Genomic DNA, 17,435 nt, shown 5'->3' on the forward strand with positions numbered 1-17,435 from the left:
TTAATGGCTGCTATCCATACACCACTTCAACCGACCCTCCTTTGTCAGTCAGTCCCAAAGTTTCCCCCTCCGCATCTGTAGGGGCCAAGACCTTTCTGACTCTTCTATCTACAGGCTACTCTCACTCTCTTCCTGTCACAGACTCACAAAGGTACAAAGAGAGAGTAAGGGAAGGAGCAGAAAACTAGAATTGAGGTATGAGGAAAACGGTGAGAAAAGGAAAGAGAATTGGAAGAGAAATATATAAGGAAAGAAAGACAAGGGAATGAGTGAACAAAAACTATTTTTTTTCCCTAGGGAAAAAAAATCCCAGGGGCATCTCTAGTGAACTCTAGAGAGTTCCTTGTCTACTTATAGCCTGGGTGGTCACAGAGCTGAGAAGGAGAAATAAGGTAGGGGGCAAAGAGAAAGCAGAGAAGGGACAAGGAGTGGACAAAAAGGTGAAATAAAAGGAGGACATGGCTATTCTTAAAGTATGGAGAAGATTTTATTGTCAATACAAGGGAGAAGACAGGCAGAGGGAAGAGTCCAGGCTGAATGCAGCCCGCAGACTAATGGGGCCATGAGAGGAGAGAGGGGGAGGGAGAGCAAGAGAGGAACCACTGAGCGAGGGAGGTGGCCCAGACCAAGAGAAAGGTATAGCCAATGTAATGCTGAGCTAATATAATGATCAGGCTGAGGAATGTAGGTGGAAGCCCAGCCCCTGGGAGGGAGAGGCTTAGGACAGGGGCGGGGCAAGAAGTGCTGAGTGAGACTTCTGGGTTTGAGCTAACATTCCAGCCTTCTGTTGATGATGAGGGGAGATGTAATCTCTTTTTTAATATATCCTGCTGAAATTGAGACATCACTGTCCAGGAAGGCTGGGATGATGGTCAAAGGTCAGGAAGAGAGAGAGTGCTGCCTGTTTCACTCTCAGCCCAGGTTCTGTGGGACCACCTGGGGCTAGGAAGTACAGGCAGCTTTGGAACAATCTAGAAGCCAGGGGTTTGGACTGGTCTAAAATTCGATCAGAAGCATCTGGGGCTGGATGTTTGGAGCAATTTGCAGTCTTCAGTCAATTGGAAATCTTCTGGAATAGATACAGACTTGGAACAGATGGTAAAGTTAGGGAGACTAGGAAAAAAATTGGGGGCATAACTTTGAAACTACCAAAACCAAAACAAACAAACAAAAAAGCCCTACCAGGTCCATGGTCTTGGAGGAGACTCCCAAGACAGGGAATGGGAAGGGGGTAAATAAACTATCCCACCCTCAGTGGTTAGCATTACCACAATCCAGGTTGAGTTGTCAGTGTCCCATCTGTCTTTTTCAGAGACAGCTGGCATTCCTGTCTATCTTGGGACACTTTTTTCATTAAACATTTAAATGCCATATTCAGCAAATCTGAAGAGTTTGAGGACCATAATGTATTAAGTATACCCAAGTTAAATAAACTTTACTTGCTTTAGGCTTAGCCTTGAAAACACATACAGGAAGCAAAATAAAGCTTGTCTCTGTTACATACAGTTTATAAATTAGTGGCCTTTTTATTGGATTTTACAGCTTTATCTCTGTTAAGTTTGAACCTAAAAAATTTAGTTGGAGAATTTAATTAAAGATCCTTTAGCATCCAAATAAAACTTTAAATCATAAATGCAGTCCATAGGGAGACTGGTACTTTACTTTTCTGGTTATTATGTTGCTTCTTATCTTAAATTTCTAGAAGCCTGGTGTTGAACACAGTTGTCAAAGACATAAATAGTTGGACATACATCTCTAAGTAAACCTTTGTTAATTTGAGTAGACCTTTATAACCTTAGAAATGTATAAGCAAAAAAACAAACAAAAAACATGTAGCTGAGAGCCAGAACAGTGTAGCCCTGTGAGATATGGAGGAACAAGCAGGAACTCCACCTGTGGAAGGGTCCCATTATCATCGAGGCCATGAGGACATAGAGAAGCTGCAAGCTTAGTGAGCACAGAGTTGGCCAGGTAGCGGGGGCCTCAGAGGATATAGTAGGGAGATTCACCTGGTGGTGCCTCAGAGGACATAGTAACACCCAGGAGCCAGAGACACAGAGAGAGGGCCAGGTGATAGGCACCCTGGAGGGTGTAGCAGGCTCCAGGAGCCAGAGAAAAGACTTACCAGTAAGTAGAGGAGAGACTAGGATGGTTAGAGCAGGTAGAGGCAAGAAGGAGCTAAAGAAGCGGACTTTAGAATTTGGAATCAGATATGGTGGGTGGCAGAAGCCGGCAGAAACAAGTGAACAAATCAGAAGCTAGGTTCAGGGGGGCTAAGTGCCCCGGCAGAGAACGCCTTTACGTCACTCCTACGGTCTCAGCACCAGATGAACGAACTACTGAAGTAGGGAGATTTGTATTGTAGACATGAGGAAGAAAGCAGGCAAAGAGAAGAGTCCAGGCTGAGCACGGTAGCCAAACTACAAAGAGATCAGATGGCAGGCGGGGGAGGGGGGAGCGGGAAAACGGGGCGGGGGGGAGGGGGTTTGGAGGGCGGGAGGTAGGGAAAGGAGCAGAAGCTCAGCCCCTGGGAGGGAGTTTAGGGTAGGGGGCGGGGTGAGAAGCGCTGACTGAGACTTGTCCTGGCTTTGAGACCTAACAAGGAGAGAGAGGGGACAGCGCTTTTTGGGGCCTGGGTGGCCACTGTTAGGGGTATCTAGAGAAATAAGGTGAGTTGGAGAATGTCAGGTGATTGATAAAATTTCTCTCATGGCCAACCGTTACCGGGAATAGATAGAGTGGTAAGGAAAAAAAGAATCTAGAAAAATAAACTATTTTTATTATAGGAATCAAGTTAGTTTGAGGGATTGTTATTGTTTAACCAAAATGGAGGCGCTTTATAAAATGGTATGGCCATGGCTAACAGGAGACAAAGAAGAGAGGAAACAGAGATTAGAAACATAGGGCACCTTAGGTCCAAAGGGATTCAGATAGAGTCATTTCCGGCCCAGCTCTAAAACCCAAAACTCTACAAAATGTCAATTTCCCCCAGCTAATTTCCTTGAGAGCTAGGGCACTGAGCTGCTTCCCTGGGCTACCCCATGAGGAAAGTAAATCCTTGCCTTAGTCATCCAAACTGTTTGAGATCGGGGACTGAATGCTCAGCTCCTATCACCCTTTTTTATCAGCAAACAGTAATTTAAAGCCATTTGCTGGGCCATGGTTCCTGGGCAGCAGCCTGCAGTCTATTAAAATTAATCCTGACAGAAGTCCCTCCCCGCTTTTTCTGGGCCTGTCCAGGCCCCGGTTACAGACAAGGCGAACAGCCCACCCATCCCAGAGGGTCTAGGAGAGGAAGCACATTAAAATGGCCGCCTGCGTCTTTGTTTGCTCAGCTGCTTGGACAAAGTAGAACTGGGGGAAAAGGGATTAATTAAGGGGCAGTTGCCCATGGGGGAATATAAAGAGAAAAACCTGCACCGAAGTTTCAAGTCAGAGGAAAGGACTCTGACACAGTTGGGTGCTGTTCAGCGAGGAACCGCTCAATCCCAGCTCAGCAGTGTGTTTTCTGAGCTGGACAGTGGATGAAGGGAGAGTTTGGGATGAGGAAGGGTGGCCAAATGTATGGGTCTTTGAATTTTCACTTGATTTTCCTTTCTAATGAGAAAGTCTAAGGATGATTCTTAGTTATAAAACATGGCCATTTGTGGATACTAAATGTTGGTAAGATTTTTTTTTCTATGAATAATCTCATTAACCAGAAATAAAGATATTATTGAACACACCCATGTCCTTATCTTTAGTACAGACCATAGAGGCATTCTAACTCTGTCCCCTACTTTTTCTTAAAGTCAGAAACTCTTAAGGAAGATTTCAAATGCCTTCTCCTTCTTTTATCCCATTTTACTTCCCTTTGACACATTGGCTGAAATTCCACCAATAAAAAGACAATTTGAACCGGGCGGTGGTGGCGCACACCTTTAATCCCAGCACTTGGGAGGCAGAGGCAGGCAGATCACTGTGAGTTCGGGGCCAGCCTGGTCTACAAAGTGAGTCCAGGACAGCCAAGGATACACAGAGAGACTCTGTCTCGAAAAACCAAACCAAACCAACCAAACAAACAAACAAAGACAATTTGGTTAACAAAAGATTTTTCTTTTGAGGCCTTAGATCCCTGCAGAAAGGCTGTGGCTGTCAGTCATCTGCAGAGCAGCGCATGTTAGTTCCACGAGCCCTGCTCACTCAGCGCGGTCATTGTTGTTTTCCACATCTAGTATATTTTGTATCATAAATCTGGCTATAAAAGTTATTTTTAGGGCTGGAGAGATAGCTCAGTATTTAAGAGCACTGGCTGCTCCCCCAGAGGACCCAGTTTGTTTCCCAATGCTCATATGGCAATCAGCAACCATCTATAACTCCAGTTCCAGGGTTCCAATGCCACCATCTTCTGGCCTCTTTGGGCACCAGGAATGCACATACATTCATATATACAAAGGCAAAACACACATACACACAAAATAAGAACAAACAAATCTAAAAAAACCCATAAGTAACAAAATAGGATCACATGAACTATACTGGTGTAAGGGGTAGTTCTCCAAGTCTCTAAGACAAGAAGCTTCATCCAACCTCCCAGCTCTCACGGGGACCACGGTCCCTTTAGTGACTCCCAGCTCTCACGGGGCCACGGTCCCTTTAGTGACTCCCAGCTCTCACGGGGGCCACGGTCCCTTTAGTGACTCCCAGCTCTCACGGGGACCACGGTCCCTTTAGTGACTCCCAGCTCTCACGGGGACCGCGGTCCCTTTAGTGACTCCCAGCTCTCACGGGGACCACGGTCCCTTTAGTGACTCCCAGCTCGGTCCCTTTAGTGGACTCCCAGCTCTCACGGGGACCACGGTCCCTTTAGTGACTCCCAGCTCTCACGGGGACCACGGTCCCTTTAGTGACTCCCAGCTCTCACGGGGACCACGGTCCCTTTAGTGACTCCCAGCTCTCACGGGGACCACGGTCCCTTTAGTGACTCCCAGCTCTCACGGGGGCCACGGTCCCTTTAGTGACTCCCAGCTCTCACGGGGACCACGGTCCCTTTAGTGACTGGGATACCTAGTTCTTCATTGTGGCCACATCTATCACTCTTTTAAAACTATTTATTTTATTTTTAATTAGGTGTGTATGTGTAATTATTTTTAATTAGGCATACATATGCATGTGTTGGGGGTGCCCAAGGAATCTAGGAGAGGGTGTTGGGTCCCTTGGAGCCAGAGTTGCAAGGTTTTTGAAAATCACTGTCACAGATACTAGAAACCAATCTTGAGTCCTTTGCAAAAGCAGTCAGTACATATTCCTAACCACTGAGCCACCTTTCCTATCCACATCTGTTACTCTCTGAATGGAGGTCAGAGGCCAGTGAAATAACCAGTGATCCAGAGCTCAGGGTAGGAGGAAACTGACTCCTCTCTCCACTCACCTGCCCTGGCCAGAATCCTGTCTGGTCACATTTACATGAAAAAAGAAAAGCCCTGAACAGGCAGACAGGCAGACAGACAGGCAGGCCGGCTGTAACAAGGCAACAATCTGCTACTAGAACTTCAGGGGAAAGGGTTTGCACACCATTCTCTTGGTGTTACCTACTAGCAGCTTCTTCCCTACAAGGATGTGGAGCCATGGTCCAACCAGCCTCTCAATGCTCAAACTATGTGATTCTAAGACAGCTGATGTTACAGTACATCCCTTGGCAGCATCTGCATCTATTTAAGCTCATAAACACTGAGAAGAAATACTTGGTATGTTTTAAAACCAGGAAGCAGGTATCTCCCTTAAATAAACACTCATCCAGTGTTGATGAAGTTCCAGGGTCATCAGCTTTGTCACACTCCCATGGTCCTCCATATCTTATGGGGCTGGATAATGTTTTCCATCACCTAGAATTCTTGAGTGTAATTTAATTTTCGTATCTAGAGGATGACAGCTTTGAGTGGTTTAAGATTATTTATAGGGTTAAAAATTCTAAATTTGTCAAAATAACAGAAGACAAGCAAATTGTAATAAACGGTGTGGGGGGAGGGTGCCACTTTGAATGGGCTGAAGAGAGGGGTCCAAGGAATAAACAGTTTCTTGATAAGGAAGGAAACAGTTAATGTGCGCCAAGGGTTGCAGATTATGGTTCTCTGGACACATTCAATATCCAGACGAAAGCACAGCGTTGTATAAAGTTAAGCGTTGGGAGATTGCTCAGTGGTTATTGAGTGTGCACCATTTGAAAGGAAAAGCATTGGCTCAGGCTCCCCAAGACCAAGTTCTCAGCACAGGGGAGATTTATTTGTCCCAGAGGGGTGGAGGGCAGCGATTGAGAGACAAAGACAGAAGATAGAGGACAAGGGAGAAGAGGAAGGGAGCAAGGGGAGGAGGGTTATTTGAAAGGACTGCCTCTGGATAGAGAGGAGACAGATGTGGCTTGCAGGAAAAGGCAGTTCATAAAGACACAAGGGGAAACCCTGTGTTAGGATGAGGTATTTAATTTAAAAAATTTTTTAATTGATTCTTTGTGAATGCCACATCATGCACCCCAATTCCATTAATTTCCATGTGTTTTCATATCCACCTTTGCAATCCTTTCCCAAAAGAAAATTAAAAAAAAAAAAGAAAATAAAAATAAAACAAAACCAAAACAACAACAAATGTTTCTGTTGTAGACACTGTAGTGAATCACAGTGCCACAGCACACCCTTTTGTCCACACATCCTTACTTGCAGATGTTCATTGCAATGAATCGTTGGTCTGGTTGAGGCCTCTGGCTTCTGCTACACCACCAATGCTGGATCCTCACTGGGACTCCTCTTGAATATCCTGTTGTTATCCTGTGCCATGGAGATCCTGTAGCTTTGCATCTGTAGGATCAGCCCCTTCATACATCTAGCAGTTCACAGATGGGTAGATTTTGGGGTGGGCCAACACAAAGCCTGGATCTGGGCCTGGGTGGTAGGTGAGGTGGTCAACCTGCCAGCTCTCCCACACTCACACCACCTGGGAGAGCTCTCCAGCCCTACCCTAGCTAGCTTACCCAATGCTACAACCAACAGGGGTAGGGCCAGATCTCCCTCTTTAATGCCTTCAGGCAGCTTGTCCATGCCCATGCCACCAGGGCCAGCTCTACCGTGCTGCCCAGGCAAAGTGCAGGACCCACTCTCTGGAATACTGCATCTGGTGAGGGGTAGGGCCAGCTCTCTTGCTCTGACACCTTCAGGGGCCACCTCTCTTGCCCGCTGAAGGTGTTGAAGGGCAAGGGCAAGTGGGGGCATCTCTCTCTCTCTCTCTCTCTCTCTCTCTCTCTCTCTCTCTCTCTCTCTCTCTCTCTCTCTCTCTCTCACCCACACCACCATAGGACAGATAAGGGCCCAGGACAGCTCTCCTGCACTCACACCCTAGGAGCCAGCTCACCTGTGAATCCTGTGAGCATCTATGCTGGGACATATATAAACTATTTTCTTTTCTGAGAGGCTGTAATATCATGGACACTTCTAGATTATCAACTCATATTTATACTTGTTACAGAAAACTGATCTTTGCCTCAAAATTCTCAGTTTTATGAAGCTTTTGTGTTTTAAGAACTATCACTGGGCCAGTAAAAGCTCATCAGGTAAAGGGGCTTGCCACACAAGCCTAACAAACTGAATTCGATCTCAGGATCATGTAAAGATTGAAGAAGAGAACTTATACCTCAAAGTTGTCTTCTGACCTCCACACACATACTGTGGCATGTATACCCTCCAATAATGATGATAAATAATTTAAAATTTAAACACCCCATTCTGTGGTATACATGAAACATATGCAATCCCAGCACTCCTACTATGTGATGGAAAGCAAAGACTGACTGCCTTAGTGCAGAAACAAGAGAGGCCTTGCTTCAACAAGGTGCAAGGTGAAAATCAAAAGCTGTCTTTTGATATCCACACTCATGCCATGGCACACATGCTCTTTCTTTCCTTTTTCTTTCTTTCTTTCTCCTTCCCTCCTTCACCTGGTTTAACATATATGGTTTAAAACATATAGCTTAATATATATGTGTATATATATGCACATATAAATACTTATAAATAAAAATTCTGAATCATCACAGTGGTTCTTAATCTATAGGACTAGCCCTGCTCCAGATTAAAGCTTTGCTAAAATTATCATTCATAGTATCACTTGTAGAAACTGAATTTTAATTCATTTTCTGCCTTACCAAGCCCATTCATAAGTAGAGTCTCAGCATTATATATATGTGTACACACACACACACACACACACACACACACACACACACATTTTGGAGGGAGCATGAGTTTCCTTGCCTTATAATCCAACACCTAAGTGCCCTGGTCAAACGTCCCGTCTCATCATTTCAAACAGTCACTGTGTTTACACCAGCTCAATGGCATATCAATACTGTTTACAAACCTTGTTTCAATGCTATTCATTAACAAAAGCTATTTTTAAAACTTCAAAGAAAAGTGGGAATCTTTACGATCACTGTGGAAACATTAATGCTTTAAACTTCATATTAAGGAATTTGTAAAAAAGAAACATTAATGCTTTAAAGTTCATATTAAGGAATTTGTAAAAAAGCAAAACTAAACAAAACCAAAACAACAAGAAGCCCTGGTCAACTTGAGACAACTTTAGTTTTTTTCCCCCAGCTCTCTGAAAGCTTTAAAGTAAATCTGTGCGTACCATAAAGATCTTTTATTTTTAGGGTAGGGCTACAAAATGATAATCTAAGTTGTTTTCAGTCTGAGTAAGTTTTGTTTAGGAGGTGGCAAGTTAAGAGCAAAAGAGAGAATTAAAATATTTGCAAGATGTTATTAATCTCCAGAAAGAGCCCAGGACAGCCCATCCCACCCCCACCCCCGCCCCCACCTCAGCTCTCATTTCGGAACTAACCCAGTTTTCTGTTATTTGGCTCAGAAAAGTCTTAAATCTGTAACAAGAGACTGACTTCCTGTTCTCAAGAGTGTGCCTGCCAACAAAAACATTTACAAGAAAAGCCCCAGGGCCAAAAAATTGCCTACTAATTATTTCTCAGCACCCCCACCCCTAATTCAGGAAGGTGAATGCTGTAAACGCTGTATCTTAAAACCCTGAAGTATGTGTTGAAAAATTAAGAGAAAGCCCACAAGAACTGTTTGCTGCTTACTTGTATTTTATTGCATTCAAATTACATCAGGTTTATGGCCCTTGGGCAAAATTATAGGTTTTTTATAATATTTTATTCAGAATTCCACAAAGATTATACTATATAGCTATCAAAATACCCAGTGGAAGTTGTGTTCCTACTGTCCCCCAAGTAAGGAAGCCACAGCCTTGACAGTCTGAAGCTACCCTGAGCTCTTGTCAGATGGTAGAATGTGTCCTGGCCAGACTGACAGGGCTGAGGATGGGTGTTCAGTAGTCTGTCTGTCCAGTGTGAGCCCTAGCAGTGTCAGTCAGTGTCCTAGCAGCCCCCTTGTAAGAATGCACAGCCTGGGAACCAGTGTGAACACGCAGAGGACCTAAGATGGGAACAATTGTGAAAAGTCTTGGAGAGTAGAGGCCACCTGACCTCATGGCCTATGATAAAGCCATTGTCAACAGGTCAGTCTGGCAACTGGGTCACAATAGTGGGACCAAGAGCACAGAAATAAACTCAGGCCTCTGTAGCCAGTTGAGGTTCAAGAATTGTGCAAGGGATAGCTGGGCGTGGTGGCGCACGCCTGTGATCCCAGCACTCGGGAGGCCCAGGCAGGTGGATCTCTGTGAGTTGGAGGCCAGCATGGTCTACAAAGTGAGTCCGGGACAGCCAAGGCTACACAGAGAGACCCTGTCTTGAAAAATCAAATCAAATCAAGACAAAACAAAACAGAACTGTGCAAGGGAAGGCCATGGCCAGTGAGTTGTGTTCTCGGCAGCTGTACTAGACAATCAGACACCTACATACAAAGAAGCAGGGGAGAAGGAAGGGAGGGAGGGAGAAAGAGGATGCAGGAAGGAAAGAAAAGAGAAAAACAGGTCCTATGTTGAGTACTTTAATACATATGTTACACTGGGTATTAGCTAATTTTGCCTTACCTCAAGGCTCTGCTTGTTTTTGACCTCTCCTATAAACACCACTTGGTTTCCTTTCCCTGTACCACACAACAGAATCCACTGAATTCATTCTTGTCTTCAGGTCTGAGAAAAACCAGGCATGTGCTTTCCTGCCTGCTTACCTGACAACATCTTTTCTAGCTAAGGGTTGGATGTGGTTAGTCTCCTCAGAGTTCAGTTGCTGGAATCTTGGTCCCCGGTGTGGTGATGTGGAGAGAGCTGGGATACTTGGGGGTGGGGGTGGGGCAGAGCTGCCTGACCAAAGGTGAGTGACATGTACCCGTAGGACCCTTTAGTTCTCAGGAGAGCAGATATGAAATGAGTGAGGCTGGCCCTAGAATCTCCCTGACTTCCTGTGGCATCTTCCTTTCCCACATGCCCCTACCATGTTATCATATAGCCATGGTGGATTCCAACAAAGCACTGCCTCACTGAGCAACATGGGGTACTCCCTCCCTCCGAGCCCCCTCACTTCCTATCAGCTGCTGAGGTCCCCCTGTGCCCTGACAGAACAACCCACAAATGCAAGTTCTCGAGATCAGCTCCTCAAGGGCAGAGACTTTTCATGCTGTCTGTTAGAAGGCCAAGTCTGACAAAAGAAAGAAACTTCACAACTCCATTTCTCACTGCACACATCAACACAGAGGTCAGGAAGCCTTACAGTATCGCTGGGTTTCAGCAAACACACATTTCCACAGGACAAATTAGACCTTGCACACTGAAAGATTTAAAGCTCGCATACTGTCGGGACTGCCAATTCTTCTTTGAGGAATTTAACCTGAGAAAACAATTAGGGGAATGTCTAAGGGCGTGTGCAGAAGATGAATTGCTTAGGAAAGAGTAAAGACAATCTTTGAAATTCCAGTGTGACAGATAGGTTAATTGAATCATGGTGGCTTGAATGAAATAGAATCCAATTAATTATATATATGTTTTTTAAATGGCTGAGCAGGAGAGAGGGCTCAGCAGGTAAGAGCACTTGCTACTCAATCATAAGGAGCTGAGTTCAGCACCCACATCAGGCAACTCACAACTAATTCCAGCTCTAAGAAACCTGATGCCCTCTCCTGGCCTCTGCAGGCACCTACACACAAATATGTACATATACTAATACACAGCCATACACACACACACACACACACACACACACACAATACACTCACATACATACACACACACAATACACTCACATACATACACACACACACAATACACTCACATACATACACACACACAATACACTCACATACACACACACACACAATACACTCATACACACACACACACACACACACACACACACACACACACACCACAAATCTCTTTACTAAGATACATTGATCCAAGGGTTAGGGATGTGGTCCAACTGACGGACTGTTGGCTGGCATGCACAAAGCCCTGGGCTCCATCCCCAGCACAGCATAACTGGGCATGGAGGTGTACACCTGTAATTCCAGCACTGAGAGGCAGAAGCAGGAGGTTCAGAAGGTCAAGGTCATCTCTGCCTACTCAAAAGTTTATGGTCACTTTAGGATACATGAGACTGTCTTAAAAAAAAAAAAAAAGAACTGTAATGGTAAAAGTGCTATATGATATGCACACATAAACCTTAACCAGAAGCCAAAATGCTTATGAGAGATGTAATGATACCGGGTGGCACCTATTAAACGCTTACTGTGTACCGTCTACTATTCTAAGACCTGTCCGAGGACTGGCTTAGTCATTCTTCGAATCAACAGCATCGGGAAGCAATTGCCTCTGTTCTGTTTTACAGGGACTCTGGCAGTCACATGACTTGAATAGGCACACACTAGGGAGTACCCTCAGGCAGTTGGAGCCTACACTCCTAAAAACCATGTGATTCTACTTCTCCATGGAACTTCATATGCATTTGGAAAATGAAACAAATAAATGTTATATATGCTTGTGTGTTCTTGAGAAAGCTAGGATGGACTGAGGTGAAAATATTAATTTAAAGCACCATAATGACATTCCTTCATTTTTTTTTGAAGCCCTCATATATACTGTTGCTCTTCATTCTGGTGAAGGGAATTTACTGTGGTAATGTTAGAATCCTGCACGCCCGCCCCACACAATACTCCTGTTCTTGATGGGACTGTGGGTCCATGCATGCCACGGTGTTCATGGAGGTCGGAGGAGAAAACTTTCTGAAGTCAGTTCTCTCTTCCCACCTTACTTTTGAGGCAAGGACTCTCTCTTTCTGCTTGCTGTGTACTCCTGACTATCTGGCCTGGAAGCTTCTAGATGATTCTCCCATCTCTTTGCTTCTCTCCATACAAGCGCTGGGATACAAATGCAAGTCACCAGGGACCAAACTCAGGTCCTCAGGCCACTTAGCAAGTGCTTTTACCAGTGGAGCCACCTTACTGGCCTTCCCTAGATGCAATTTTAACCAAAAATCTAAAAAGCTTTTTTAGTTTTTCAGTCTGCACAATGCAGCAGCTCTCTGTAACAATCCTCCTGGGTAGTTTAGTCATTAGAATTCACTGCATGTTGATCTACGGAAAACATAAAGGCCCCGAGAGCAGAATGATGCCTTAAACGTATCTGTCGGCCCGCTTGCCTATCCATGTTTCCTCTTCATGCTTGTTTTAAAAGAGAGCGACAGGGGAGTATGGAGTTGCTTGCAGATGGTTTTCATTGCTGCCTTTGCTCTCATTAAACTGGCCTTCTGTGAGTCCTCTTCCAGGCCAGTCCCTCCAGGACTCTGACCCGTCCTCCCTGTGGGCCAAGCTTCTCTATCTGCTACCCTGGTGACCGCCTGTGCTGGAGACACTCCTTGCTTTCCAGAGGGCAGGGTTCCTTACTACCCACACAGAAGCCACCAATGCTTTAAAACAAACCTCTGGAGTGACAGTAGTTACTGCCCGGGTGTCCAGGCCTGTGCAAGCCTCATTTCCTCTTACATCAGCCTAGCAAGTGGCTGTGACTGTCCTTCACAGAGCTTTCATGACTCACCTAAGGTCCTTAAGCCAGAGTTGAAACACAAATTTGGCTACAAAAGTTCACATTTTGGGTAATATCTCAGGATGTAAAGTATTTGCTGTGCAACCATGAGTATCTGAGGTTGATCTCCTGGAATCCATGTTAAAATAAAGGAAGGAAGGAAGGAAGGAAGGAAGGGAAGGAGGAAGGAAGGAGCCAGCCAGTGTAATAGCATGCACTTGTAATCCCAGCAGTGGAGTTGGTGAAGGCAGGATCTCTGGCCTCTCTGGGAGCAAGTGTGGCCTACGGCATGTCCCAGACCAATGAGACCCTGTTTTATACGATAAGGCAGATGGTACCTGAGAAAGAATAGTTGATATTTTTCTCTGATTTGTGTCATACACATATGTGTATATACACACAGCATACACACAAACATGCATACATACACATACGCACACATGTGCATGCATGAACGTACACACACACACACACACACACACAGATTTTTTCCCCACATTACCCTGATTCAGGGTGACTTATTCAACTACTTTGTTCGCTTGCTTTTCCCAAAGTGGATGAAATAAGGGAGGCTGTGAAAGGGATTTGAAATTTTTATTTATTTTCTACTTTTACGTGTATATGTGTATACATCAGATCCCCTGAAACTGGAGTTACAGGCAGTTGTGAACTTCCATGTGGATACTGGGAACAGAACCCAGGTCCTCTGCAAGAACAGCAGTTCCTCTTAACTTCTGAGCAATCTCTCCAGGGACAGAGGGTTACTTTTATTTTTTTAATTAATTTATTTAATCAGATTAGAACACAATTGTTAACCCATCACTGATATCCTCCCACTCCTCCCTCCCTCCCTCCCACTTTCACCCTATTCCCCTCCCCTAGGTCTAAGACTGAGGGGGACCTCCTCCCCCACTATATGGTCATAGGCTATCAAGTTTCATTTTGGTAGCATGCTTATCCTTTCTCTGAGTGCCACCAGGCCTCCCCACCAAGGGGAAGTGGTCAAATATGGGCCACCAGAGTTCATGTCAGAGTCAGACCTGGAGGGTTATTTTTAAAAGGAAGATCTAGAGCTGGGCAGTGGTGGCGCACGCCTTTAATCCCAGCACGCGGGAAGCAGAGGCAGGTAGATCTCTGTGAGTTCAAGACCAGCCTGGTCTACAAAGTGAGTCCAGGACAGCCAAGGCTACACAGAGAAACCCTGTCTCAAAAAACAACAAAATTAAAAAATAAAAGAAGGAAGATCTAATTAATTCTTTTGTGATCATGAATATATCTTGCTCTTATTTCAGAATTTGAAAAGGAGCACAGTCTCATACCCCACCACATATCCACCACCCTCTTATGGACTAGATGAGGAAAGACCACGGCATTTGACCTTGACACCCCCCCCAGAGTCTGGGCTGCTGAGTGTATATCCCTTCTACACAGTCATGGAGGAAACAGAGCAGAGACAAGATTAAAACAAAATAGATAGCATTTATTAAATATATGTTATGTGGGCTTTAATATCAAAGTAGAGTGTGCGTGACTAGACTGCTCATCATTTAACAAAAATAACAATTGCTACGAAATATGAAATGATTAAGTGCCACAACATACAAAATCCTTTTTAAAGTTAAAGTGAGAAAGAAAAGAATCATGGCTTGAATAAATATGGTGATCTCAGCTGGTCCACTCAAAGCATAAGGCACACATTAAAATGAGGAATTAATGAATCAGAATGCAGCTACTCTGGCACACACAAATCTCTGAACGTGGCTCCCACAAGCTGGCACACATCCTCCTCACCAGAGGAGAGAGCACTGCATGCTGGGAATCTTTTCCTCCAGGTTCAAGTGTTTCCAGGTGCCCATGCTCCTTGTGCACAGGCTTCTCCACGCAGGAGAAATACTGCTGCTAATACTTTGTGGGTAAACAAAACCTTTATGCTATAACAAATGGGACATTGATAATTAATGCCCTTTTCCCTCCAAACCAAAATCGAGTAAAACAGAAAATAGCCTGTGAAACCAGGACTTCTGCATCCACATGGAAAACAAAGGATGACTCTGTGTAGCAGGGTTGGGTGGGTGTCTGAAATATGACCTCAGGCCAGGCGGTGGTGGCGCACACCTTTAACCCCAGCACTTGGGAGGCAGAGGCAGGTGGATCACTATGAGTTCAAGGCCAGCTGGTCTACAGAGTGAATTGAGGACAGTCAAGGCTACACAGAGAAACCTTGTCTCGAAAAACAAAACAAAAAAAACAAAAAGAAAGAAAGAAAGAAGGAAGGAAATACGACCTCAGGTACCAGCTCCTGCTTCTTCTTTCTGCCTCCACTTGCCCATTCTGGCTTATGCACGTCTACGAGGAAGCAATCATCACCCTCTCCAGACCTTTAGGTCACAGGCTTCCAGGGCTTTCCAGCATCTACAAGAAGCGAGTGTCTCTGAGTGCCTAGGTCAGCGTTTTCTTTGAGGTCAACTCCAGGACTCTTGTGTATGGGGTGTAACTCCTGGAAGGTATTGTGATTTCACGAGTCCTGCCTGTTGGGCTGAGAAACGAGAAAAGAAAGAAGAGGAAAGAGATTAAAAACCCTCCATATGCTTCACGTGGAAGAACTTGGCTCTGAAAACTAAAAACGTGGTGGCTGATAACAGTTGAGGATTTCACAGAAACTCTATGAAAGGCATTTGCCATGGTCTGATTGATTGATTGATTGACTGATTGATTGATTTGTCCTTGCAAATTCAGAGCAGAAATCCTAAGCTCATTAGTGATGGCGTCAGGAGGTGCTGAGGCTGCGAGGATGCAGCCCTCATGAGGAAGGTTAGTGCCCTTACAAGAGGTCTTATAGAGCTCCAAGTGAGGACCCGGGAAGGTGCTGTGAGTCAGCAAGCATGTTCTAGCCCCGTGCTGAATCTGTTGGTGCTGTGCTCTGGGCTTCCTGGCCTCCAGTACAATGAATGAAAGTGTTTGGCCTTTAGCTTCTAGTTCACTTTACCCAAACACATAACTACATTTCCCAGCTACAACTAGGTGGGCCATGTTACTCACAGGCAGAAACGATTCATACTAATTGAGGTTTAAAATGGCACACCCATATATATTATCTCGCATGTTCACCTTCTCTTCTCTTTTATGTAGGGGTTTGGGTGGGGAAGGTGGGTCCAAGAGAACTCCAAAGCTCAAGAAGTCACTGGTGGAAGAATCTTAGAATCCCGAATGACTGTGAAGAATGAGGCCCAACCCAGCCTGCCTTGAACTATGAACCACTGAGGTTTGAAGGTACCATAGTTACATCCTTTACCCCAACAACACAATCAACAAATACACAGGAAACATATCAGAAGGGTGAAGGGCAGGGGTGTCGGATCTTACACATTGCATGTCTCCTCCAGGAAACAGCTGCCTAGTAATGTACTTCAATATTAAAACCTTCCATCTTGGAGGGACATCTATTAAGACACAGAGTGTTAGAAAGGAGGTGAAACAACAGGATGTTCTAAGGAGAGGTGAAACAGTCCATCCTGCAGGATAGCTCCTTAATCTTAGGAAGTAAACAATGCAAAGGTTTCAGGAAGTCCCTGAAACTAACCAGGTCCAGACACTCCCCCAAGCATACGTAAGTAGTAAACAGATAGTGAGAGACACTCGAAGATCAGCTAAACTTCCTGAGAGAAGCAGAGACCAAAGCCAGGAGTGGTGATGCACACCTTTAACCTTAGCACTCAGGAGGTAGAGGCAGGAGATTTCTGCAAGTTCAAGGCCAGCCTAGTCTATATAGTAAGTTCTAGATCAGCAAGAGCTATACAGCAAGATCCTGTCTCAAAACGAAACAAAAAAGGAGGAGAGGAGGAGAAGACCAGGTAGTTCCCTGAAAAAGGCTCAGACAACTGAGCTACCTAGAAAAGTTAAGCTCTAACCTGGTGAACTACTTGCAGACTGAGCAGTGTGCTCTAGCTTTCCAGCTTTCATGAGCTCTCACCCACACCAAGGTGGGCTTTTGCTGATATACCTGTCTTCAAATCACTTCAGCTCCTGTAAGTAACCCCAATAAAACTCACTGGTACACCAAGTTGGACTTTGGTCTGTCACTGGTTCCCTATCTGGGGAAGTAGACATTTGGTCACACCTTCCCAGGTACAGTGCTACACAACAGAGATCCAGTATGTCTTTTCCATACATTACATTCCCCAGATACACTGAAAATGATGGTTGCCTAGCCTCTGATACACCAGTGGCAATGTCTCCTATCTCACTAATTGGCATCTGAGTCCATGGCTAGGTCTGATTTCTCTGAGGGTGAAAACCACATCTCACTCATCTTTGTGGCCCCAGCAGCTCACAAAGGCTGAACATGGAGCTTTCGGTCCACACAGATGTGAGGATGGCAACCAGAAAGAGTTTGAGGAGGTGGTGGTCCGCGTGTCACT

General features: G+C 45.0%; 1 protein-coding gene across 3 annotated transcripts in view; it reads right to left on the reverse strand.

The window, feature by feature from the left end:
- Myzap (myocardial zonula adherens protein) overlaps window positions 1-17,435 on the reverse strand; it is a 725,358-nt gene that overhangs the window by 625,514 nt on the left and 82,409 nt on the right. The window contains exon 13 of one of the 3 annotated variants that reach the window (XM_051156759.1): window positions 15,435-15,553. The exons of 1 other annotated variant lie outside the window; for it this stretch is intronic. In XM_051156759.1, coding sequence (XP_051012716.1) covers window positions 15,457-15,553 — 97 coding nt within the window. In that variant the 3' untranslated portion in view covers window positions 15,435-15,456. Of the gene's footprint in view, window positions 1-15,420; window positions 15,554-17,435 lie in introns of those variants that run through there. One more of the 3 variants, XM_051156758.1, reaches the window with a different exon arrangement.

Source organism: Acomys russatus, chromosome 14 (genome assembly GCF_903995435.1).
Source record: "Acomys russatus chromosome 14, mAcoRus1.1, whole genome shotgun sequence".
NCBI classification, from domain to species: Eukaryota; Metazoa; Chordata; class Mammalia; order Rodentia; family Muridae; genus Acomys; species Acomys russatus.